Source organism: Tetrao urogallus, assembly GCF_951394365.1.
Source record: "Tetrao urogallus genome assembly, chromosome: 11".
Taxonomy (NCBI): domain Eukaryota; kingdom Metazoa; phylum Chordata; class Aves; order Galliformes; family Phasianidae; genus Tetrao; species Tetrao urogallus.
Window position 1 is genome coordinate 210499 of NC_136824.1, and position 27161 is coordinate 237659.

General features: G+C 46.9%; 1 protein-coding gene across 1 annotated transcript in view; it reads left to right on the forward strand.

The window, feature by feature from the left end:
* MAP1A (microtubule associated protein 1A) overlaps positions 1–27161 on the forward strand; it is a gene marked incomplete at both ends in the record, with an annotated part of 52029 nt that overhangs the window by 21663 nt on the left and 3205 nt on the right. The window contains 3 exons of the mRNA XM_079540683.1: positions 16375–16457; positions 17121–17261; positions 17933–26720. Coding sequence (XP_079396809.1) covers positions 16375–16457; positions 17121–17261; positions 17933–26720 — 9012 coding nt within the window. The remainder of the gene's footprint in view (positions 1–16374; positions 16458–17120; positions 17262–17932; positions 26721–27161) is intronic.

Consider the following 27161-nt stretch of genomic DNA (forward strand, 5'->3'; position numbering starts at 1 on the left):
AAGAAAATGATAAACAGCTGAATGTAATGGATGACGTGGGTTATCCATCTGTGTAAACTTCCCAAGTTACCACAACAAGTCAAGGTCTATAGCAGACTCTTCTCAATAGCTCAGATAATCACTCCCTAGGCCCTCAGCTACTGGAGAGGTGGAAATATTACAGTCAAATTAAGGAAAAGTAGCCTAATCCTGCAAAGCATGGAAAGAACAGAATGCTTTAGGGGTCAAAAGCTTCTTGAGGACTAACAAGGTGTCACTGCATTTCAGACAGACAGTTACACAATTCAGATGAAAGGGCGAAGTAAATCTTCAGAATGTAAGCAATCATATAGAATGAAAAGGTACCAATACCTGTGAATAAGGAAGCGAGCTGGAAAGAGCCATGAAATAACTGCACAGAAAGATTCAGGCAAACTGAACAAGTAAATAAAAAAAAAAATTCCTTGCAAAGCCCCACAGCAGTAAAAATCATTGTACCTGGGCAGAAATAAGGATAATGAAGAGGATTTTAAAAATGATTTCTGAGTCTTCAAAAAAAATTGGTGTTTTTTGGAAGCAAAGAATCAGTGTGTCATTAAGTGGGAAGGAAGAAAAAATCCTCCAAGAGGGCAGATGCAAACAAATCCTTGCATAGTTCTGCAGTCTTCTCCATACAGAGAGCTGCAGTGCTGCCTCTCCTCTCAGAGGCACTTTGATAGCCTTCTGTAAGGAGACCTTAGAAGCCGAAATGTGGGCTAACAAAGGTTAGAATTCAGTGCTTTGAGAGTTCCATGCTTTTCATTCAGAGGTTTGCTGGCATCATCAGGTGGTGGTGCCTCTGCTTTGCTGTCGGAGCTGTCAGGCAGAAGGCTGGGATGTGCTGGCGGTAATGGAACAACTTGGCAGCTCCCATAGCGTGGGGCTGTTTTTGTCAATGTGAAGCTGAAATTTGTTCCTTGAGAGAGTTTTAATCTTTGGCCTTTTTAAATAGGGTTGAAGATGTGTTACCTGTTTAGAGCACATACATGCATTGGTCTCAGATATTAGATTCCACTGCGATAGTTTTCCCTGAGGTTCACAGATACCTGCTGATGATTTGCATCAGCCAAAATCTCCAAGAGAAGGTTCTCATTAGTTTTAAATCTGAACAAAATTCAGTGATATTTCTATTCCTGAGCATTCCATTATCTCTGAGAGCCCTTGGAAGATCAGTGAGATGGCTTCCTGCTATAGGGTGGGTAAGATCTCTCCAGCTTTCTTAATTTTAAAATTTAAGAATAAGATCTTGTGTAAGGCAAGCAGGACGCTGGTAGTAGTTTCAGTGCTTGTTATGGAAAAAAAGTCACTACTGGCAGTTCCTGTGCCAAGTGTAACTTGTGCCATGGAGTCCTCTGGTTCTGGACCGATAGCCTGAGCCCAGCAGGGCAAGGACGAGGAAGTTCCTCTGTGTAGTGCCCTGCAGGTCCAATGAGCCGGAGGCTCTGGTAGTGGTTAAGAGATGAGTTACGAGGTTCTTAGTTAGATGTTTAAATAATTTTCTGAACATTGTGCTGGAAGTAATCTGCAGAGGTAAGGTTGTTGGTATTTTTGCATTACTCATTCAAGTTCTGTTCATCACTCCGCTGGGGTTTAGAATTGTCATTGTCACATCGGTGTACCAGCAAGCAGATAGTGGGGGCGTGCTGCTGGCGTGGCTATTGCCAGCCTGGCTGTAAGAGGATGCTGCTCCTGAAGGCTCCTATTGCTGCTCCTCAGTTAGAGCTGATCTGCAGCTGGAGGAAGGCGCGAGGTACTACTTGAATTGATCCAAACCCTCAGATGAGGTGGGGAGCGCCCCTGCTCTGGGGCGCTCAGTGAGGAGCAGCCCGAGTGTGAGCAGCTGGGGGAGAGAATATTCTGCTAAGACGATAAATGTGTGCAGGAGTCCGTCTGTTGCCACGTATTCTGGGGCGCGCCGAGTTCCAGCGGTCACGTTTGCCCAGATTGTCACGATCAGAACTCGGCCTTTCTCAGCACAGGAGCGGCACGAGGCCGTGGGGCACCGAAGCGCAGCGTTTTCCTCTGCGAGAGGCGCAGCGCACGGAGGGTTAATGCGGGCGGGTGGGGGCCGGGCGGCTCCTCCCTCGGCTCGCCCTGACACAGCAGCTGCGCGCCGCAGCTCGCCGGTGTCCGCGCCGCTGCGGCTCTCCGGGCATCCGCCGCTGAGCCGGGAGACGATGGTACGTGCGCGGCCCCTCCCGGGGGCTCCGTGGCTCGGGCGGGCAGTGGAGGCTGCGGGCTGCGATCCGTGAGAAGCCCCTCGCGCTGTTGGGGGCAGTAACGCTTTGTTCTCGGTCGGGGGTTGTTTGAGGCTGCCAAGAGAGCCCTTCGGCCCGGGCTGCGCGATGGGTGCCCGGGAGCGGAGGGTTGCCGGGGGGCTGCCCGGCGCGGCGCTCTGGGACTGCTGCCCGCTGCCTGTGCGGGCGGATATCTCCGTAGAGCCGTCCGCAGGAGATGCGCTTTTCCATCCCTGTGCGCTCACCTCACTGGGAGGCGGAGGAGGGTGGTGGAGGGGGACCACTGGGGGGCGGGGGGGAGAACCGATGGCCGGAGTGCGAGGCGGCCGCAGGTGGAGCTCGGATTCACGGTCTGTGTGAGGACATCGCCCCTCTCGGCTGCTCGCGGATTGAGTGTAGGAGCCGGCTGAATTCCACGGCTGCTCAGCTGTTTGCTGCTCTCGTGTCATCAGCGCGGAGAAGGAAGGATCGAGATGAATCCAGAAGAAAATCTGGAGGGGCGTTCAGCTTGTCGGGAGGTGCGGCGCTGCGCCCCGCCCCGGTGGGCGCCTCGAGAGGGGAGAGGGCGGCGGAGGCGTCTCCTGGGCGCTGCCTTTGGACCCGGCCCGGTGACAGCCGCTGACGCCGTACCCAGTACTGATGCTGAAATGTGGCCGGTGCTTAGCGGGAGGGGGAGGGCTGTTAACCCTCACCGCTGGTTCGAGGGAAGAGAGGTCCAGGGACGCTCTTGAGGTTCCTTTTCCCTTCGGTGCTGCACGCCCACACGTGAGGAGCGCTGAAGTAGCTGAAGTCTGGCTCTGAGCTGCTCCAAGCTGTGTTCTTCCAGGATGAGAAACCACAAAGCATCCAAACTTGCAGCTGGGTGGGGGAGGAAGGATCTTTTAGAATGTGATGCAGTCTTTCTAGGGCAGCAGAGAAGGGATGTGGCCGGCGATGAAGTGGGTGTTTGTCCTAGCAGGCTACAGGGAAGCATTTCTTGCTTTAGAAGTGAAAACAGCAAAGTACTTTCTTTTTCCTGGGAGCAGTCCTTTGTTATCCCCCACCCCGCTGTGGAGGGCAGCTTCTCCCATTTTAAGGTGGGGAGAAGGTGCATCATCAGTGCTGTGACACACGTGCTGTGTTTTTTGTAGTATATCTTTGGCATCCCTTCGAATTGCACCTAATGAACATCTCATTAAAGGATTAAATCATCTGAACGCTAGGGCTGATATTCATTGAAGCATTTTAAAATAGGGCTTTTTATCTACGGTGCTTGGAGAAAGAGAGAGAAGCTGGTGCAGGGCTGGGCATACCAGGCTGCTGATTGTCGGTATATCTTCTGATCTCTGTTCTGAGTGCTGCTGTGGCTGTGAGGGAGGAGAGGTGAACTTCACTGACCGAGGGGAGCAGTTAAAGTCAGCAGTGATGCCAACAAAAGCTTTCTTAATAGAGGAGAGAAGGGCTGCTGTGTGTGGGGGCTGAGAGTGGTCGGGCTGGACTCGCAGTGATGTAGGAAGGAGAAAGAGGAGGGAGCTGGGACATATTTATCACAGTGAGCTCGGAGGGAGGAGCGTGGCTGCTGCACACTCGCGCACGCAGGAACACGCACACACACTGCGGCAAATTCTGCAGCTGGTGCCTGCTGGCTTATGACTGCAGAAAAAACAAGCTCCAGTTTAAACTCTGATCTCAGAGATGCGGCTGCTTCTATTCCCAGTATCTCCGGTCCCACTGTGAGCAGCCCTGCAGGCTGGGCGCTTCTCCAGAATGATGGGGGTTCCTGTTTCTTCCGATGAGGTAGGGGACTTTTTGCTGCATAAGGTCAGTATCCTCCCTGTCTCCTTGACTGCTCTGTCTGGTCAGTTGCATCCAGGCTGTGTGTCTGTCCTTATGTTTCCTTCAGCAAACAGCGGTTGTATAGCAGCTAGGAACCCTTTTATTCTCCCCTCCTTTTCTTTGCTCTGTTGAGGCCCGGTCTGCAGTAGTTTTGTTCCTGATGAGATAATCCATAAGAGGAATGTCCTATTGCATCATTTTGCCGTTCTTCCTTCTGTCTGTGCTCCCTAGTGATGTTCTCAGCTGAAATGGGGCTGCGTGATGGACTTGAGCTCACGGATACAGTGAGCATTAGCCAGCATGGGTTGTTCTCGATGAAAGCGAGCAAGCTGCGCTTGCAAACCAGTACTGCAGAGGACCTCATCTGAAGGAGGGAGGCTGGGCACCTGGCTGAGGGTGGAAAAGGAGTTCCTCAGCACGAGCTTTTGTGGGACATGGCCTTGTGCTCCTATGTGTGTGTTCTTATGCAAAGCATACATGGTAACTCTGGGATAGCTGTATCTCACAGAAGAATAACAAACAGCCGAATAAGGACGCAGCAGCATACCTTGGTGTGTGTCAGAGATCTACTGCCCACTTGGCAAGCGCAGTCCAGTACGCCGTGTGCATTATCACAGGCTTCCACTGATGGGTAGGAGAGAGAGGCCTGCAGGCCTTCAAAAGAGGATGCTATGGGAAAACATGGAAGACAAGATGTCCTAGCTTACATACCGGAACTTCCCAGTTCCAGTGACAAGTAGTGACAAAATGGAGGGGTGTGCCTTCTAGGTGTACAGTGTTTGCTATGCAGAAGTACCTGGGAAGGGTTGGGAGACAGCAGTTGCTGGGCTGATGGATCATCTCTGGGAATGGGAGGGAAGAGAAAAAGCTTTATGTGCATATTTAAAAATGAGTCGGGGGGGGGGGGGGGAGGGGGAGGAACAAAGGATTGTTTTTCCTACTCTCAAAAATCTTGAAACGGTTACAGGTTGAGTGAAGTTGAGCTGCTTGGATGAGTTCTGTGGATTCCTCTTACAAATTTATGCACTTTGTCTTTGCCTAGAACAAGCATTTTCTTGTTTGATAGAATATTAAAGGTGATGAATTTCAACAGATTTTGTGAGAATTGTGGGGTAGGAGAGGAAGGTGATCCAAGTTGGTGCTTTTTGGCTGCCATCTGGGCAGTCACCACTTACAGCCACTCAGGCTGTGCTTCCGTCTCCTCGCATGCGGCCAATTGGTGTCTGCTAGTTATGACTAGTAAGGAAGCCTCTGCCCCTCCTAGGCTTCATCCACAAATAAATATGAGCATTGGTGTCCTTGACCAGCACATTTGTAAGCTCAGAGATTCACAGCCTCTGAAGCTTGCTGGGTCAATTCCTCAAATGGATAGTATAGTGTTCAGTTAGCATCTTTTTGTGTGGTGTTTTTTTTTTTTTTTAGTGGGGAATACAGTTTGGATCCACTTGTACATTCCAAAAAAGCATCATCACCCCAATTTCTGTGTTTCGATAGAAATGAGACTTTAGAAATAAATGCTTGAATGGTGCCTCTCCAGGGACGAAGGCTGAGAATCTCAAATGGGAAGAAGAGTGTGAGTCAGAGGTGGGGTAGGCTTTAATGTTCAACAGGACATTCTGATAACAGGCACATCTCTCTCTATACATGTCTTTTATGGGCCTTCTTGTGAAATCTTTTGCAAGATTAACCAGAAACTCCTTCGTGCCCTGTTTTCACAATAGGTTGGGGTGAATAAGATTTTGTGTGACTTTAGCATTCTTCAGTACAAGAAATGTTTTTGTGAGTTTGGTGAACTTTGAGGCTCTGGAGGGGAAGTTGAAAGAGGAGAAGAACTGATCTACAGGCACTGATCAGTGCACTGGGGAATGTATTTCCATGTCGGTAGTCTTGAGAAAAGTCTATTTTGACTTCCAGTGAAAAAATTAAAGCCGTAAATATTGGGTGCTATTTTTCACAAATGCCATAGGGACAAATAAATGGTGGTTTAAAAAAAAAGGCATGGAAGTGTAACTGGCAAGTCTAGATCTCTTTGTTTCATCTACCAACTTTCAGGTTAAGAGATTCAGTTAAAAGATTTTGCCTGAACAGCTTTTCCACTGCCTTTGTTTCACTGGGATGTGGCCATCATGTTTGTGCCATTCTCTGCTAAGTGCCATTGCCAAATTCTTAAATAATTGAGGAACAAACTGGAAGGAAAAGGCCCTTAATATCTTTGCTTTTAATGTTGCCTCGGAAATGTCAGCCTGTCATCAGGTACTAATATTGATCTTGGAGGAAAAGCGGGCACACAGTCAGCGATTCACCTCCTGTCTGGCTACTTCTGTGCTCTGAAGAGCCTCCTAAACAGAGTGGGAGAGTTAACTGTGGTACTGGGGGGGGGGGGAGGGGGGGGAACTGAGAGCACTCTACAGATTGCATAGGAAGTAAATTACTTTCAAATAAGTATGTGGCATCTTTTTGAAGAAGCAGCTTTCAGGCTGGTGAGTACAAGCACTGGGTGTTTTTACTCGGATCCCGACTGCTAGATTTGCATGGCATGGGAGTTTTAATTGTTAGGAAGATTCTTTCATGCCGCTCATCCATGTTCTAAAGCAAAGGCGGTCTTCAAAGAAATGGGATGTGTGGGACTGTGGAAGGGGTCTGTGCCTGCATAGCTCTGAGAGAGCCAAACAAGTTGTAGGGCTCTGAGATGAATGTGCTCCTGATCTCAGAGGTCTGCTCCAGTCCTCCTTATTTTCCCAGGTTTGTAAGTGCAGTCCCTGATTGCACAGTGCAGACTGCAAACTGAAAGGTGTGGCTAGGCTTGGTAGCACTAAGAAGAAGGGACTCCAGTTATGGAGCGCGACTTCAGTGAGCTCAGTGCAGGCTCTCCTTGGCTTCTCTCAAGTGTTTCTCTTCTCCGTTCTGAACAGGCAAGCCCTGCATTTGCTTACAGAATGGACTGGTGGCCTTGAAGCTGCAACCTTTAAGGTATCTTTCTGTACCATATTCATTATTACTGTACTCCATGCTGTGAATCAAATCCCAGGAATCCAGATCATGCAGAGAATTTACAAAGTGGTAACAAGATCCAGGAGTGCAGAGCCAAAATGCAACTAGGAGGGGTGTTGGCAGAGGATGGGTGCTTTTTACTCAAGCACTGGCAGAAAGCAGGCTTTGGTGCTTTATCACTGCTGTACGTGCAGTCTGCAGGTGGTTTCATAACTGTCTTAAATAGAGACTGCATTCAGCAGGTCATCTTCAATACAGTCAGCTGAGAGAGAAGAAAAGCTTCTTAGGATGACCATCTCCTCAAAGGGACCATCTATCAGTCCACCGGGGGTGGTGGAGTGAGGATGACTGTTGTGCGATGTTTTAAGGTGTGCTTGGGTTTCTTTGTGGGGCTTTAGTGGAGTCATTTCATAAGCTATACCTCCAGCTCCTCACAGATGGAAATAATGCCATTATGCGGAGCTGCGTTCTTGATTCATGTGAATACTTTGCATTATTTCACAGCCAAGGATGCAGGGAGAGCTTGAGTCAGCAATGCTGCTGCAGGGAACAGCATCTCTCCAGGCTGATTCTGCACCTGGCAAATTAGAAGAAAAAAATGTTCATCTTACCTATTAATGCAACTTAACTGTGGTGCAGCTTCCAGCTGAGGGACATTTAACAAATGGTTAGAATGGTAACTTCTGAAAATAGATGCAACTGCTTCCAAAGTGAACATCTGCCTTCAATTAGCAGTTCTAAAGTGGCTGGGCTATCAAATTGCTCTTTAGCATAAAAGTGAGACAGTATGTGCAATTAAAAAGCAGTGAGATGGTTGCTATAGCTGGCACAGTATAGAAATAGAAGTTGCCTGGGAGAGGAGCTGTAGATGGCAAGAAAATATCTCAGGCAAGACAGTAAAGCACAGGCAATTGACTGGAGAGAGTATCTCTTGAGATGTAGCAAATGGCAACTGCCTGCCATACCTTAAATGTTTCCCTTCCATCTCTTGCTTAGTTGCTGGTTCATCTTCTTGGTGTTTTGTCGGAAGGCGGTCACTCCTCTTGCACAGCCCGTCCTTACCCTAAAGCACTGTCAGTTGTGCTGAGAAGTGGCACTATGGCAAGGGAAGTTTTTAAGCACCTTCATTTAGATCCACCAGTGGAAACCTGAATGTTCCTTTGTGCGCCTCCACGCTTTCCATCCTGACAGACCTGGCAACGGTCCTTCTGGAAACAATTCCAGACTTTTCTTCTTTCCTTCACACCAGTTTGTGCCCCTCTTGCATTGTGTTGATCTCCACACTGCTGGTTTTGACAGTAACTCATTTAATGTGCTGTGCTTTCCCATTGTTTTCAAACTGTTGCTGTCTAGTTCTTTCACCAAGTTGTTTTCTGACCCTAATGACTGCTTAGTTCCATTGACTAAGGCTTTTTTTCCCCCCTTTCTCTGTCCTGTTTAGTGTTACCATAATCATTTCATTTCACGCTTTGACTGCTCCACGTTCACGGGGTTTTAATTCAGTGCTGCCATGATTCTCATTATGTGATTCGGTGTCCTAATATTAAGAGTCACAGTCACAGAGGTTGGGAGGGATACCAAAACATCATCAGGTCCAACCTTTTGTGGGAAAAGGGATGAGACAATCTATCACTCCATCTAACTGCATCCTGGAAACTTCCAGTGATGGGGATTCTACTGTATCTCTGAGGAGGCTGTTCCGATGATTGATTTCTCTCATTGTAAAAAAGTTTTATTTCATTAGGACCAAAGCCCTCCCAGTGCAACTTGTAGCTGTTGCCGTTTGTCCTCTCTGTGTGGTCGTATGTGAAGACAGCATCTGTCCTCTCTGTGGCTGCCCTTTATGTACTGTGCATGCGGTGATGAGGACCTCTCTGAGCCTTCTCTGAAGGTGAAAAAGCCTTTCTCCTGCAGCCCTCCCTCATGGGCAGGTTCTCCAGCCTTTCCCTCATCTTTCTGCACCTCCTTTAGTCCCTCTCCAGTCTCTCCAAACACTGTTTTGAACTATGGGGACCATACCTGGGCACAGCACTCCAGCTGTCTCCTGACAAGTGCTGAGCAGAGTAGGGTGATCATATCTATACATGTTCTGGTAGTTACACTATCCTGAAACTTCTGTAAAACCTCACACATACAGTACTTCATGCTATCTGATACCAGTACCTCATCATTCTCAGCTGCTGAGTCACTCTAGAAAGCTTAAATGACACTTAGAGCTGCAGAAGGAAGGAGCAAAGATGCTCACCGTGTGGGCTGGTGTTTGGGACACAGATGTGCGATGCTCCTGTTTGCATCTCTGTGCCAGTGAGCATTTCCACTGTGTGTACAGAAGAGACTGAGGTCAGCCAAGGGGCTGGGAGGCCCTGCTCCTTCCTGGGCAGGCAGTGGCTCATGCTGAGGTTGCCGATCTCCCGAGGGAAGTGGCCAAGCGCAGCCTTCTGTGCCACCTTCTCATGGGCTGTGTCCCTCCATGGATGCAAGGATGGAGACAGACGTCCGTGCTCCTCCTGTTTCCTTAATGCTTCTCTGCAGCACAGCGGGGCTGGGATGATGGCATTGCCTTGGTTGTAGGCATGGGCAGTGCTGAACTGGAGGGTGCGAGGGGCGGTCAGGAGGAATAGAAAGGTGACCCAGAGAGCAAAGTCATCACGGTAAGAAAGAACAGAGTTTTAAACTGGTGGAGTGTGGTGACCCTATTATGTCTTCTCAATCAGAATGTGTGCTGAACCCAACACAGCTGTTTTCTTGGACAGAAAGAGGAGCTGGGATTTTCTGTGGGATTATATGTATATAAATAGAATATCCTGAGAAGAATTTTCTCAAATTTTTGAGAGAAAAGAGAGTGAAAACTGATGTATATTCTTAAAATAGCAGCAATTGCTACTATTTTAAGAAAAAGAAAAAAAAAGTAACTGCTTTTATCAGTAATTTTAGCTGATATTTTGTTCAAGTAAATATTCTGTTGTAATCTGAACAACTTAGTATTTCGCTTTGAAGTTAAAATATTAGTTAAAACAGATCATTAGTAAAATGATTTTTTACATAAGTGCTGTGTCAGCTTTGGGCTCTAATTTACAGCTTGTGGGAGCTAATGGAGATTGTGAGCTGTGCTCTGTCCTTCAGCATCTGAGGAGCTGCCCAGGTTCCCTTCCTCCTGCGTGGAGATGCATTCTGGCCGTAACTCACAATCTGAAGGTGGCTGTTTTCTGCGTGGCTGAGTTCCCAGAAGCAGAAGCTGCCTACTTCGCTCAGCCAGGCTGATGCTGGCAGTTTCTAGACTCCTGCTTGTCCTCTAAAGGTCAGATGAGAATGAGATATGGCTCTTTGCTTTATGTGCCATGTTTGTGGCAGTTGCTATTGCTTGCACAGGGCCAGGCACTGCAGCAGAGATGTTCTGCTTACAGCAGCTCCTTCCCTCTGCTCCCCAAAAAGGGAATGACAGTTCTTTAAAATAGAATTTTCCCAGAATCCTTTTTTTCTGGAATCCACCACAAATGCCCTACCAGGCATTCAGGTCTTCTCAGCCCACTCCTCTGTGGAGTGATTTCTTGTTAAATGTATTGAGGATTCTCCTCATGCATGCTCTGAGCTGAGCATACAGGCAGCAGGATAGCTGTGTGGAGCTTTCCTCATGCTGCTCCATAACAAACTCCTATTTGTGCTTTTGGGGCTGTGGCAGCCCACCGTTTGCCTGTTTCTGCTCACAGCTGTGGAAGCATCAAAGCCTGCACTGAGGGCAGACAGCTCTCCCACCTGTGACTGCTGCAGTACAGCAAGGATGCCCAGGTGAAGCAGTCAGCCTGTAGGTGAAGGAGCACTGAGCTGTGACTTTGCAGTTGCTGGTGTGTGTGCTGGCAGCCAAAGCGATCTTCCCATTTTCTTTTTTTTTTTTTTTTTTTTTTTTTTTTAATTCCTGAGCCCATCTGACTTGCTGGCAGAGCTTCCAAATCTCCTCCAGCCAGAACTGGTCATGCTGGCTGTATGCTGTTTTGTTTGCTTGCTGGAGGAAGGAGCTTCAGCAGCCGTGTGCCTGTCAGGTGTAGTGCTTAGGACATTGCTTCCAGAAAGAATGCTTACTCTTCTCTCTGAACGATGCAGGGGTTTCCTTGCGCAGGGGTGGGTCTGTGTTGCAGTAGGTGGTAAGGAGGTGTGTTTGCACAGAGGGGATAGGAAGCAGGATCCTGCTCAGTAATCTGTCTCTCTCCCAAGGAGATGCAGCTTGCTGCTCTTGTTTCAGTTCTGGAGCATTTGTGAATGAATATATTGTTTCATTTTCTCTGAATGGACCCCAGTTGGGGCTGGATTTTTTTTTTTTTTTTTTTTTGTGAGCACTGAAGGAGCTGCAGTTGAAGGCTTTGTAGCTGCAGAATGAGAGTCAGTGCTCACCTCAGTGTTACGGCGCCATTTTAGAATGAAGAAATGGCAGCCTTTCAGCTCACAGTAGCTCATGTTAATTATGCAAATGTATGCACCCTGAGAACCCTCTTGTATGCTTTGACTGTCATCAAAAATGAACCTTTATTTCACAGGGCATCAGGAAGATGATGTGTCCCAAGGCTCAGCTCTTTGCTGCAAAAGGAACTGACCCAAAGAACAATCTAGGGCCTACTGATGTTTGCTTTACAGGCGCAACCTGACCTATTAATCCCAAATAATCCCAGGGGTGAAGGAAGCGAAGGGTGTAGGAAGACAAGAAAGGTAAAGAGGAATAAAGAATGCTCCCTGGATGTGCCAGGATTGGTGTCTATGGTCAGATGAACAGTCTACGTCCCCTTCATACCAGGGTCCTATGAGCTGCGTAACGCAGGCTGCGTGCCCCCATCAGATACCTGCAGGCACTGACGAGGTCTCTTTTTCAGGCTAAACAGTCCCAGCTGTTTCAGCTTTCCCTGCATCAGAGGTATGCCCATCCTTCAATCGTTTTTCTGGCCCTTATACACAGATTGTTGGGGTTTGGCTGAGTTCACCACAGCCTCCCTGGAAAGCTGCCTCCTTAGAGCTCTACCTAAAGATGAGATGAGAACCTGGGAATGCTAACCTGACCATTGGTCTCTTATGTCATACCACCGAGTTGTAACTATCATCAACAGGTTGACATCTGAGATGTGATGTTCTGAAAGGTGAAAGCAAGCAAAGCAGCAGCTCTGCAGCTATACTAGATAGCCTTTAGGCCAGCCCGACTTTTGCTGTTCAGCAACAGGCCTTCTGGGTGCTTTCAGTCAGAGTGGCGATACGCCTTACATACAAGGATCTATGTTGGCAGCACAAGGGCCTCCAGGGCTGTCACTCTGCTTCTAGGATCATCTCTTTCTTGGTCGATCTATTTGTGACATAGTGACCTTAAAGCGCAGCACAGCGCTCCAGCCTAGACTGACCTCCCTGCATGGTCCTCTTCGCTTGAGCACTAAAAGCGGTGTCAGGACCTTCACTCTCTTATGGTCTCTCTTTGCATGCATAGATGTCCCTGGATGGATAATTCATACTAGTGCCAAGGTCTTGGTGCTTGGTTTCCTGGAACAAAACCAATCTGATTCTACACCACATACATATCCTCCTTAAAAACTGGAAAAAGAAAATAGACTTTTCCTCCCTCTGCTTGAATACAGCCTGCGGGTCCTGAAATGCCCCTTGGAAATAACTCTAGCACTTCTGCTATTGCCTAGCTGTTGCTCGTCACCTCTGGGATGTTATTGGGTAATGCATTGTGGGCAGTTCCTGCTGACTTCTGTATAAAAGGTGGCTGCCGTGTAGAAGAAAAGCTTTATGCATGCATTCTGCAGTCCTTCAGAATGAAAGTGCATTACTTCTGAGCAATAGTAAGTAATGTGATCCTTGTGCAAGAGGAGAATACCCCTTCTCTGTCTTGGAAACTTTCAGTGAGGTCATGAATGAGGCATTTATGTATGAAATTTTACATATGATATGCAGCAAGCGCTTTGTGTGAGTAAAAGACAACTGATGCCAGGAGTCAGAAACTAGCTGAGACAGAAAACAAATGTACATCCAAGTCTGTGACACATCCAGCGGTGAAATACAAGGGCTTCATGATTTTGTACTAAGTACAAAGTTGGTGGGTAGGCTAATGATAAGAAAAGGAGTTGAGATGAAAATGGAGGTGGCTAAATTTGCAGATGACTCAGTTGCTTATATCTAGAAATGACTGCGAGGAACTTATGCAACTAAAGGGAGCAGTCGTCATGATCTCGTGTTAAAGTTACTGTCAAAAAATACAAGATTAAGCACTCTGTAATAATTAAACCTTCCCAGTTCGTTGTAATAGCACAGTTAATTGTGTCATCGGGGTGAAATTTTGATATTGCTGTATAGCTCTAACTGAAGGTCTTTATTTGGTGCAAAGCTCAAGTCAGGCTGTGTTGTGATGAAATATAATAGGGAATAATATGAAATATGCAATAATGCCACCCCTGTGAGTCTTCTGTGTCATTCTTGTTTTGATACTTGTGCTCTTACTCTTCCTGAGGGCTGGAGCAGAAATAGAGGAGTTCTGGGAATTAGTGATGGGTGTCCAGGGAAACTCAAGTTTTAAGAAACTAATGGCAAAGACTGGGCTGTTTGTGTCTTGGCAGGGCTATGATGGAGAGAAGTGTTCTCTGGAAATGCGTGGGCATTATGATAACTGCACTAATTAGAATGTGTCTGGATGCATAAAGTGAAGGTTCATCTGAAACAAAGATTTCAATATTAATGAAATTTACTCACAGCTTCTGGTGGAGAGGATATTTCATTTCACGTATGCAATGAGTGAGCAGGACTGGAGAGGGCTGAGCAGGGAATGGGGATCTGTGGTCGGATAGGGGTGTTCCTGTGTTTGTTCCAGGCAAGCTGAAGATGGCAGTTCTCATGAGCTTTAGGAGAATATTTTCCATACAGTAAATATAGATGAGGGGTTCTCCCATTTGCGGTGAGATTTCCAGGCGTGCATTTCACTATAATGGAGCTCTAGTTAATCTAGTTAATGGACAATGGCAATGGCCCAGGGTGTTTTCAGTTACTGTCTGCAGTGTTGGTTGCAACACCACTAATTTCTGTTGTAGTTTTTGTAAGAAGGATGCTCCAGCCCAAGTGTTTAAATCTTCTTCTGCAGGCCTGTACTGAGGGAGCAGCCAGCAAAGGGCTTTGGGATGGCTGGCCTTCCCTTGGCTGCCATGCCTGCATCCATGCAACTGTAGGTCTGAAAGGCATTCAGGAAGAAAAGGCTGTGCTGTGGCCCAGTGCAGACGTGCTGCCCTCCTGGCCTGATCTCTTCCCATTGTCACCGGGCTGCCTCTGAGCGGCTGAGGCACAGCGTCCTTATCCTGCAGGCCTCTCCTGCCCAGTGCAGCCAGCTGGGCAGAGCTCAGACTTTTGCTGTCCTGATTTTCAGATGTCAGTTTCAAATTCCTGTATGTGTGGACACTGGGCTGACAGTGGATGCTTCTCCTCTAAAAAATTAGAAGGAAAACTCTTCCACAGCCTAACCGAAATCTCCAGCACCTCTCTGTATGTGCTATTCCAGCATCTGGCCACCCTCAGGGTAAAAAAGTGTTTTCTTGTCCTCAGATGGAACAGCATGTCTCTTAATTTGTGCCTGTTTCCTCTTGTTCTGTCACGGGATACCGCTGAGAAGAGTCTGGCTTTATCTTCATTCCCTACCATCATTATTTATAAACATTGATAATCTCCTTGCCCCTCCCCCAGTTTTTTTTCCTAGCCTAAACAACATTCATGCTCTCAGCCTCTCGTATGAAAACACTTTAGTCCCTTAATCATCTTCGTGGCCCCGCACCATTTGTGCCTTCCATCTGCCACAGCTGCTGGTTCCATAGCTTGAACTCTTTCTTTCAAGTATGAAGGGGGCAGCTCCTCTATGGGGTGGGAGGATGTGAGCAGAATGCTAACAAACCCTGCTTTGTTTGCCCCTCTCAGCAGTGATAGCTCAGCTGCTTAGGCTTGAATGACAGGCATGGCAAAGAGCAGCAGTATTTCAATGCCTGTTAGTCCTGCAGATAGCCCCTCTCCTGCAGCTGCTCTTGTCCCCCAAGGCTGCCTGCAGCCCTTGGGCTGGCATTGCCTCTGGAGCGCTTTGGTACCTGGTACTTGGAAGGATAGGATGCTCATGTGCACCACTGAGCATGCTCTGGGCCTGAGAACCCTCCCTTTCAGGACAGCAGGCACTGATCTTTCTTACAAAAAAAAAAACCACACAAAAAAAACCAAACAAAACAAACAAACAAAAAAACTGATCAGGGCCCTGGTTATGTCAATATCTTGCCAAATCTCCATGTAATTCCCATCCCGAGTGCCTTTTTGCACTACCAGGCTCTTGGTCTTTGGCAGATTCTTGTCTGGGTGCCTGTTTGCAATGAGAGAGACAGCAGAGCAGGAATTCCAGATCTTTTCATAGCAGCAGTTCATTTCTAGTAGTGTGGGTTTAAAGAAAACACGCACATACACAAAACCTCACTAAGGGGAAAAGAAACTTACTAATGACAAGAAATTTGGTTTCAGTGCTGCACCACTCCAGTGAAGGGTGAGTTGGCAGTCACCTTCATCAGCTGGTTTTCAAAACCTCGTGGTGACTAAAGCTTGGATAACATCCATAGATACCTCTCCATGGTGTATGCAATGAGGGAAAATTTTCTCATTGTGGCTTTCCGATATTTAAAGAGAGCGTATAAACAGGAGGGGGAGCAACTGTTTATGTGGGTTCGTAGTGATAGAACAAGGGGGAATGGTCTTAAACTGAGACAGGGGACATTTAGGTTGGATATTAGGAGGAAGTTTTTCACCCAGAGGGCGGATTGGCGCTGGAACAGGCTGCCCAAGGAGGCTGTGGATGCCCCATCCCTGCAGGCATTCAAGGCCAGGCTGGATGTGGCTCTGGGCAGCCTGGGCTGCTGGTTGGCGACCTGCACGTAGCAGGGGTTGGAACTGGACGAGCACTGTGGGCCTTTGCAACCCAGGCCATTCATAGATTCTATGAAAATACTTCTGTTTGGGTGAGATAATCAATCTGTGTCAGTGTGTGGAGTGCAGCTGTCTGGCACAAGCCAGTGGTTTGACATATCAGGCACAGTGAACTTCAGAACACACTGGAGTTGAGTTGCAAATTATGCTAATCCATAACTAAGATTTTTTTTCTTTGTTACCTGAAAAGGTTTGCTTTGGTCTGTCATACTTGTTTACTAAATTGCGTCTGGAATGTAAGTTGTGTCTTTGCAATCAAAGTCACGTTGAAGTGAAATTTAAGAAGCTTAAACATTGGAATACAGTTGTTTTCTTACCAGCTTCTCTTTTCCTGTTTTATTTCTAGGCCAAAGAACCCTCCATCACCGGAGTGATACTCTGGAGACAGTGATCCTGGTAAACCCCAATGTGGACAGCATTGTGTCTGAGGTAAGAACCTGGTGCTGGGGGATTTCCTCCGTGTCAGATTCCTGGCTGATGTTTAACACAGAAGATCATGATCACATTTAGCACGACCTCAGCCACGCTGCCAATCTGCTGCAGGATGTGATGACACCAGATGTTCTGGTTTGCCAGCGAGATGTGTACTGTGAGCCAGTATTCTGGGGCAGAGATTACTGCTACACAAGGAGACACACAGGAGCAGTTGGTTCCTCCTGTCCCAGCCCTGTGGGAAGGAGCCGCTTCCTGGAGCAGTCAGCGCCTCTAGAATTGTTTGGTGTTAATTATTTCTTGGGCGCTCGTAGAGCTTCCCAACAAACAGGGTGGAACGTTTCTGAACCCTGAGCATTCTAGTTTGATGAGAGTCTGAATGCACCAATCTGACATGGCAATGTAACGCCAAACATTTTAACTCTGGCCTACTTTCCTAATGTGAATTACAACGTGACACTGAGCTGCGTCAGGTGGGCAGTGGAACTGCCTTCCCTGTATAGGAAACTTACATTTTGGCTCTTTGTAAATAGCACGTTAATATCACCTGGAACTGTTTTCACTCTCTGTGTGGTTGTCCTCTCTTCTGTACGCTGAAGAATACAGATAACTTTTTAAAATGCAAATCAAACTAGTGACAGTGCTGTCTCATGGCAACAGGTCCGCTCGCTGGTGTGCGATTCATCAGCCCACAAACTACTGATCTTCTGTGGTCAGAGCTCTGACCAGGAAGGAGACTTGGTCCTGCAGACAGGGACCTTCACTTACCAGAAATTTGCTGAGATACTTTCAGACCCAGAGGTGAGTAAGCAGTAAGTTCAATCCTTCTCTAAGGAGCTTGGAAATGATATCAAACATAGCTCTACTTATCACGCAGTACAGTCCCACGGCCTGTATGTCAGAGATGCAGTCCTGACTTTTTAAAACAAGCTCCAGGAAAGAAAATGAATCTGAATAGAATTCAAAGTCTCGCAGTACTAAAACTGTGCAAACTGCTGTATGATTGTTTGCTAGCCAGTTAATGAGGATTAGTTCAGGCAATGATGTATGGCGTTTAAAAGGGCATCTCAGGGCTAGAACTCATAAATAAAAAGGGAACTGTTACCTTTAACTCAAGATAGAGACAGATATCCAAAGATGAATAGAAAGAAGTAAGGAAAAAGGACAAGATGGTTCTTGCTGTTGGTTTCTTTCTGGAGGTCTTGTCAGCATGCAGCTCAGGCAGACAGGAAGCATAACACCACAGCAACATGAAGAACTTCAAAAGAGAGCAGAATGTAGCCCCATACGTTTATTTGTAATGGAATATTGCATGTACCCTCAGCATTTCCTGCCTGTAAGTTGCTTGTGAAGTCTTTGGTGTTTCTGCATTAACTGGCTTCTTTTTTTTTTTTTTTTTTTTTTTTTTTAAAGGGGCTGAATTGGTCTCAGAGCTGTATTTGATCTTTATTTATCTGTGCCTGTCTCAATAGGTCACGCAGATTCTTAGAAGCACTGATTCAGATATCAAGGCTTCCCTTACTGTGTCGTGCTTGGGAGAAGGAGACTGGAGCAATCTTGGACACCCCCGATTTCAGGATATTATTAATCTGAAACTGAACCCCGATCCACTTCTGCCAGAAATGGATGGGGTGTCTGAGTTTGCAGAATATGTCTCTGAAACAGTTGATGTGCCATCTCCATTTGATCTTCTGGAGCCACCCACCTCAGGGGGCTTTTTGAAGCTTTCTAAGCCCTGCTGCTACATATTCCCTGGTGGAAGAGGAGATTCTGCTCTCTTTGCTGTTAATGGGTTTAACATCCTTGTGGATGGTGGCTCTGACAGGAAATCGTGTTTCTGGAAGCTGGTAAGGCACCTGGATAGGATTGATTCTATTCTTCTGACCCACATCGGTGCGGACAACCTACCTGGCATCAATGGGCTGCTGCAGAGGAAAGTTGCTGAGCAAGAGGAGGAGCAGTCCCAGGGGTCTACCAACTACAGCGACTGGATGAAGAACCTCATTTCTCCTGAGCTGGGGGTGGTTTTTTTTAATGTTCCTGAAAAGCTGAAGATGCCAGAATCGTCCATGAAAGTAAAGAGGAGCATCGAAGAAGCTTGCCTGACACTGCAGTATCTCAACAGGCTTGGCATTAAATCAGAGCCCCTCTACAGGGTGGTGAGCAATACCATTGAACCTATCACGCTTTTCCACAAAATGGGAGTGGGTAGGCTGGACATGTATGTACTGAATCCTGTCAAGGACAGTAAGGAAATGCAGTTTCTAATGCAGAAATGGGCTGGTAATAGTAAAGCAAAGACTGGCATAATTCTCGCAAGTGGGAAAGAAGGTGAAATTTCCGTTCCTTATCTCACGTCCATCACAGCCCTGGTGGTGTGGCTGCCAGCCAGCCCAACAGAGAAAATTGTAAGGGTTCTGTTTCCTGGAAATGCTCCTCAAAATAAGATACTGGAAGGTCTTGAGAAACTCAAGCACCTGGATTTTCTGAGGTACCCAGTGGCTACTCAGAAAGATATCACTGCTGGAATACCTCCACCTGTGCTCAAGCAGACCAAAATTAAACAGAGAACAGACAGTAAGGAGAGTCTTAAATCTTCCCCAAAGCCATCTGTGACAAAGCAAGCTAAGAAAGAGGAGGCAGTTGAAGAGGGGATTAAAGAAGTAAAACCAGAAGTCATAAAGGATATTAAAAGTGAGAAAAAAGTTAAAGAACACTCTGAGAAGATTCCCGAGAAACCTGTTAAGCATGAAAAGATAAAGACAGAATCAAATGATGCTCTCAAAGCTGAGAAAAGAAAAATGGCAAAAGACAAAGTTGGCAAAAAGCATCTCAAAGAGAAAGTATCCAAACTGGAGGAGAAGAAAGATAAAGAAAAGAAAGAGATTAAGAAGGAGAAAAAGGACTTTAAAAAAGATGATGGAAAGAAAGAGGAAAAGAAAGATTCAAAGAAAGAAGATAAAAAGAAAGAAACCAAACCAGAGCCCAAAAAATTGTCTAAGCCAGACTTAAAACCGTTTACTCCTGAAGTAAGGAAAACATTATACAAGGCAAAAGTTCCAGGCAGAATCAAAACTGAGAAGATCAAAGTCAAGCCTGAAAAAGAAATACTCAGTGATCTGAAGACGTCACCGGTGGAGAAGTTGCCAGCAGAGGTGGAGCCAGGAGATGCTGCCATTGCTGAACAGAGGTTAGTCCTGTCTTCACCAGAAGATCTTACAAAGGATTTTGAGGAACTGAAGCATGAGGAGAAAGGGAATTTGCAGGTGACTCAAGAAATGTCTGATATTGAAATAAGTGATAAATTTAGGAGAGCACTTGAAACAGAGATGAAAGAGCCTGCAGATGTGACGGATCCAAATCAACTTGCAGTGGATCTGATTTTGAAAACAAACATTCCTGATCAGGGACCAGCTACTACTGACAGGGAAAAAGAATCACCAGCAGAGGAAAAAGCAGTTCATCATCTAGAACCAAAAGCAGGTCGAGCTGAAGAAACAGAGGATGAAGAAAGAACAATAGATGAGGATCTTGAGATGAGATACAGCGAGAGAGAAGCTGAGCAGTACAAGGAAGCTCAGCTGTTGCTAGACAGAGAACAGGTACCATCACACACAGCTCTCACAGCAAAAGGTGCTCTGTCACCTGCATTCAGAGAGGAAGACAGGGAGGAGGAGGAGAAAATCTCCTTGGACAGAAAACAGAGGGAAGCAGAAACAAAGACCTGTGAAGAGTATACTGAGGGGACAGAAGCACGAGAGAAGGCTGAGAAGGAAAAGAGAGAGGATATGTTAGAAAAGGCAGAACAGGAAGAAAAGTACATGAAGGCAGAACAGAAAGTGGAAAAGATGAAAGATTTCTATGAGCTAAATCAGGATGAGGGGGAGGAGAAATTGTTGACCACTGAAGAAAACGAAAAAGAAGGTAGTGACATGGGTGAGAAAAGCAAGTTACTTGGAAAGGAGGTAACAAAGGAGGAGTCATTTCTGAGCAGTCTGCCAGTCCCCGCAGCAGCAGCAGTAGAACATGTTTCATACATCCAAGATGAAACTATCCCAGGCTACTCAGAAACAGAGCAGACCATTTCTGATGAAGAAATACATGATGAACAGGAAGAGAGGATCCCGCACTTGAAGTACGACGTCAATGCATATGACATTTCTGTTCCTGACCACCCCGGCTCTTTTGAAGCAGTACACGGAATACAGGCTGTGCCTGCTGCAGACCTTGCAGCCAAAGGCTATGCTGGCCAGGAGTCTGAAATCTTGGCATACCCTACAAACATAGTGGCAGCACCTCTAGCTGAGGAGGAACATATATCTTCTGCTACCTCCATTACAGAATGTGATAAGCTTTCATCTTTTGCAACTTCAGTAGCAGAAGATCAATCAGTTGCATCTTTAACAGCACCACAGACAGAAGAAACTGGGAAAAGCTCTTTACTTCTGGACACAGTAAACAGCATGCCTTCTTCTCGGACTGAAGCAACCCAAGGTGTCGACTATGTGCCCTCCGCTGGCACAATCTCTCCCACATCATCTTTGGAGGAAGACAAATGTTTTAAATCTCCGCTTCCTGAAGATTTCCACGCACTAGCAGAAGGAGAGAGAAAACTGGAAGCTCAAAAAAAGGATCTTCCTGAAGAGGCAGAAGATGAAGAGGAAGAAGATGGGACTCCAAATATTGAAATGCCTGAGAAACTCAGAGGGCATTACAGTGCCCCATTGTTTACTCACGAAGAATGCCCGGATAATGTGTTAATGAACGTCCCCACAGAAGTGATGCAAACTTCAGGCCTGCCGTTGTCTGCTGAAGAAACACCGTTCTCTCAGGTTGACTCTGCAGAGGCTGAAGAGCGATGCATGAGCCCTGATGATAGTACAGTCAAAATGGCATCTCCTACCCAGTCTGGCCCCACCAGTGCAGGGCACACACCTTTCCACCAATCTCCAGTGGAGGAAAAACTAGAAACAGTAGATTCGGAGCTATTTGAAAAGCAAGCGGATGCTACTGCTGAGAAGTCAGAAGGCCAGACTTCTGTCGTGGTGAAAGGAGCCAAGGATGAACCTCTCAGAGATGATGAGGTGGCTGCAGCCAAGTGCAAATATGAAAAAGACGCACCCGGACCTGAGCAGCACAAGCTGGATTCAGACAGTGATGTGCCACTGTCTCCTGGGGAGGAGGTGCAGGAAGCGCCCATGGGGAAGGAGGAGCTGCCCTGGCTGTCCTACCACAAGCAGGACACAGTGGTGATAGGGGAGGAGGAGGAGCTGCCTGTACTGCCCCATCCCAAGACGGATGTGTTTCTGGAGCCAGGAAAAGAGCTGGAAACCAAATCTGTGGCAGAAGGTTTAATGGGCTTTTCAAAACATTTGACTGTTGAACCTTTCTCTGCCACAGGAACATCTGTAGGAAGTATGGATTCTCCACAGTTCACACACCAAACCAAATCTGAAAGTGACGAAACCTCACGATTTTCTCCAGAGGATCCCAAATTGGCTTCTTTTACAGAAGAGAATCTTGGAAAAGAAAAATCACCAGAGATTTCTATGAAGGAGGTGGCTGCTGCAGAAGGAAAACTGCTCTGTTTTGCAGAAGACGCCTCAGAAGAAGAAAAGTCCTCCCAGGTTTCAGTTAAAGACATTTCTCCAGAAGAGACCAAATCTATTTCTCTCACTGAGAGTCCCTGCAAGGAAATCTCTTCAGACCTTTTTGTTAAGGGAATTTCTCCAGAAGACATCAAATCTCTTGGTTTCGCAGAGGATAGACCTGTGAAAGAGAAGGTGGTGTTTGACTTGACTGACAAATTCCCTTCAGAGGCTGTGAAACCCATGGATTTTACAGAGCAGAGCCCAGATGTGGATGAAAAATCACCAGAAGTTTCTACCAAAGGACTCATAAAAGAAGCACCAAAATCTTTTTCTTGTCCAGAAAGTACCCCAGTGAGAGACGCATCAGCCAGAGACACTTCCAGTGAAGAAATGTCTCCAGATGATAGCAGTTTGTTTTCTCTAACTGGAGAAGGCACATCTAGGGGAAGAACTTCAGGCTTGTTTTCTCAGGAAGCATCTCCAGATGCCAAGAGCTCACACCTCATAGAACCTAGCCCAACTGAGGGTAAAACGTCATCACGCGTTTCTACTGAGGATGTTAAATTTTGCAGGATGAAGGAAGGCAGAGAAGAAAAATCTCCAGAAATGGAAGACTTTTACATGAAAGATGTAAGCAATGAGAAGAAAGTATGGTTTCCAGAAGAAGTGGAGGAGCTTCCTGTTCAGGGAAGGCGGCAGAGGTACGATAAGGAGAGAGAGAGCACATTCTTGGATGAGGCACCAGGATATGAAACAAAATCCCTTTCTAAAATGGCAGAAGAGGAGATTCTGTCTCCTGTAGAGCCTGACAGTCTCACCTGGAGAAGAGCAGAAAGGGAAACGTGGGGCTCTAAATATGAGTATCTTCAGGAAGGAAAAGACACTGGAAGAGCAGGGCAGTTACCCAGCGAGGAGGATGAGGTTCTCCACCATGCCAAAGACAAACCTGTGCTAATGCAAGCAGAAGCAGAACGTTTAAATGTGGAATCGTGTGGTTACAAAGAAGAGACACTGAAGAGTACCAAACCTACAGCGGAAACAAAGAATGTGAAAATAGCTCCTGTTGACATCTCTTTCCCAGACAGTTCTCATCTGTCTTCTCAGTATGTCTCTGGTGAGGAAAGTCAGGGCAAAATGTTAACTGGAGGCAAAGAAAGGCAAGATCTGTTGCTGACATCTAAACAAGATTACTCCTATTTAGATGATGAGGAGAAAGCTGTCCTAGATATCTATGCAAAGTCACTAGACCATGCACTGACAGCATCTCCCCTGGTGAGAGCAACTAGCCCTCTGGAAGAGAAGGCTGGCACAACACCAGAAACAGAGAGGCCTTACAAAGTAGATCAGTGTGAGGCACCTCTGCAGGAGGAAATCCCATCGAAGCCTGCAGAGAAAAAAACAGGTGTCAGTGGTTTATATCAGGAAATAGATAGAAAGCAAGAGGATGGGTACAAATCCGTCGAGGCTCTCTATGACTCTACTGGAAGCAAAGAGCAGATGGCAGCAGCATCTGCTTTGTTGCAGTCAACAAGACAGGCATATGAATACGTAGCAGCATCCACAGAAGAAAGTGCTGCGGTGTCAGGTCAGTATGCACACTCCTCTCTTGGACAAGTGCCTCCTCAAAAAAGTAGTGCTGCAAGCCCAGTAGCATATCTTCCAGAGTCCCGTTCCAGGAGCCCCCTGGACTCTCCTTCCCAAGAGGAAGAGGTCTGCAGATCCAGAAGTGATGACAGTTCTATGAGACAAGAGCAAGAAGAAAGAGAACCAACTCCCTACCCTGATGAAAAAAGTTTCAAGTATGCTGACATCTATGAGAAGATAATTGTATCTGGAGTTGGACTCTCCTCTTTCACGTCTGAGGGTGCAGACATTCCAGGTCACGCTGACAAGGTGCCAACAACAGCACCAAGCTTTCAAAAAGATCAAAGCTTTCACGTCTCTGCAAAGGAAGAAGAATCCTGCCTTTATACCTCTGCTGAGAAGGAGTTGTCATCTCCAGCATCCCCTAAAGATAAAGCAGATGCAGCCTTTGAGTATGCAGACATCCACGAAAAGTACCTGCCCTTGTCTGAAACAGGTAAACCTAGGCTGCCCGAAGAGCAGGAAGAACTGAAGGTGTCCTGTGCTTTGCCAGGAGAAGGGGGCTCTGAATGTCACCCATCATCTGCAGCCACAGCGTTTGTTTCTCCCACAGACACATTTTATCAAGAAAAATCAGCAGCCCATACTGATGCTGCTTGTCCAGATAAGAACATCATTTTGTCTAGCCAGAAACAGATACCTCTACCCCTGAAATCCAAAGGCCAAAATCTGAAAGATGTATACTATGAGAAAGCAGGTCAAGGGGAAGAAAACATGAGCGACTCAGAGTTAGAAAAAGGTGCTAATGAGAGATCTGAAAAGGAGTTCAAACTCCACAGCCCTGACCAAGCTGCCGGCACAGTCTACGCACACATCTCAGCGGAGGAGGAGTTCTGTGTGTCAGAACTGCTTCTGCAAAGCAAGCGTGAGGACTCCATTTCACCCACTTCTACTGCCTCGTCACCTTCCGAGCCATTGTGGAAAGAGGATTATGGCATTAGGAAAACTACACCAGCCACCGTTCTGGGGGCGCGTGTTGCTGGCTACAGTGACCTGCCAGACATAGGCAGAGATGAGCAGGCTTCAGAAATGTGCCATTTAAGCCAAGATTCTTTGCAAAAGAAAGAGGATACTGGAAAATCCACAGAGGAATCACATTTCTGTGTAACAGATTATCCAAGTACAGAGGTGGTCTTGGAGTGCTATGAGCAAGCCACGTATTTGAAGTCTGCTTCTGAAAAGCAGAAAGAAGAATGCAAAAAGGTCCCAGCAGGAGAGGGCAGAGTGATGGCTTTCTCTTCTGGATTTGAATGCTCACCGCTAGGGAAGAGCGAAACATCTAGTGTGTTCAGACACGAGCAAACCTCAGCAAGTCATTCAGAGGATAGTTTTCTTCCTTTAAAGGCTCCTTGTGCTTTGTCCTCAGGCCAGGAGAAGAAAGGTGAGTACTTGGAGGTTTCTGAGAAGGTCAGTAGCCATAGCTCATCTTTAACTAAGTTCTCACTGCTGAGTCCATATGAAGAGGATAAACTGTTCTCCAAAGCTGTGGAGAAAGAGTCTGTGCCCAAAGAGCAGCTGAAAGATGACTCTTCCAGCCTGTCAGAGGAACCATCATCTGAAGCAACAACTCCTGTAATACCAACTACAGCAGAAAGTTTTTATTCCCATATGCTTTCTGCATACTCAAGTGCCGGAGCAGAACCAACTACCAGGAGCCTTTGGGATGCACCTCTGCAGATTCCAGACAGTGCTGCTAATACCCATGCAGCTGAAACCAAAGACTTTGTGTTAGCTGAAGAATACGGTTCTGCACTCAGTAGTAGCACGGGTGGCAGTACTTTGCCATGCAGGAAAGAGTACCAAAGTTCACAGCCCGCATCGTTCTCTGCAGAGAAACAACAGCAACCCTGTGTAACTAGTCCTGAGCAGAAGGCACCATTTACAGAGCAGCCGATGACACTGACATCCCTCCCTGATGTATTGGCATCATTTCCTCATCATCAGCATGACGATAAAACCACAGCTAATGGTCCAACAGAGGTGAGCACCAGTCTGCAAGCTTTCCAAAGCACATACCATTCAGCAGAGGCAAAAGATGACAAAACATGTCCTGATTCTGACAGCAGTTTTTCTCCATGCACAGGCAAAGAGGACACAGAGAGACAGAGCCGTCCTTCCTCTCTGATGTCCCCCGAACACAGTTTCCAGCCCTTTTTCCCAGATGTGCAGAGGGGTGGAAGAACAGAAGACCATGGAGATGCTTCCCATGAGATGGAGACACGTTTAGGAGGCAGTTTTGACTGCGGACAGAAAGTTTCCTCACGCGAATACAAGCAGAGGAAGGGAGAACTGTCGCCCTCATTCATTAACCCGAGCCCTCACGAGCTCTCTGAAGACAGTGACCTCTCACAGGAGGAAGGCCACACTTCAGTGCAAGGAAGACCACCCCACACTAGTAGTAGCCCTGCACAAACAGCCGCAGTGGAGGAGACCCCTCCGACATCAGTGAGTGATTCTGGAACTTCCCAGTCAGACTCCGATGTCCCTCCTGAGACAGAAGAATGTCCATCTATCACAGCGGATGCCAACATGGACTCAGATGAAGATGCTGATTTCCTCCCAGTGGACAAAGCTGTTGGGAGCGCTCATCATGTCAGTTCTAGGTCCAGCCATGATCCTCAGCCTGTTCCAATGGTAGATCCCCATCCTCATCCACCTCACCCCGATGTCTGCATGGTAGACCCTGATATGTTAGTGAATGAGCAAAGCATGAGTAGAACTGATAAAATTTCAAAGAAAGACTTGAAAGAAAAGAGCAAGAGTGTGAGAAAGCCTTTGAGCAAACCGAAATCTTCCTCTCCTGCTCGTAAATTAGATGTGAAAGGGAAACGATCACCCACTCCTGTGAAACAGCCATCGGACAAATCTCCAAAATCTGCCACTGCCAAAAAAGAAAGAGATGGAGGAGAGAAGCCCAAACCACGTGGTGTGCTGGTGCAGCCTCCTCACACAGAGGATGAGTTAGCCCGGAGCAGTCACAGCAACCCTGGCAAGAGCCTTGTTAATGGCATCAAATCAAATCCTGGTAAGAGATTCTTCACTAAATGTCCATTTTCTTTTCAGGTTCAGAGCTGAGAAACCGCAGCAAGCTAAATGTAGCAAAGCAGAGAACAGGACTTCTTAGGCATAAGAAATCAAAGCAGTGAGAAAAGATGTGGTCACACAACTCGCACAAAAATCCTGGAGCCTTGAGGTAAACTCTGACTCTCTGTAGAGCTGAATCCAGCCACCTCTTCAGAGAGTTCTGGGAAACTTAATTCAGAACCCAGTTCTGGGTGATAAGTACAGTGCATCGTCTCCGAGCTGAGAGCCCGCAGTGCCAGGCTCTGTGCAAAGCACAGGCCACATGGAAATCATCTGCCCCAGATCCTTCATACTGAGTGCAAGATGAGCCAGCAGGAGGGCAGTGCCTGGGAGGACGGAGAAAATGAAAACACTGCTGATGTGCTGTGGTCTCAGCAGATGA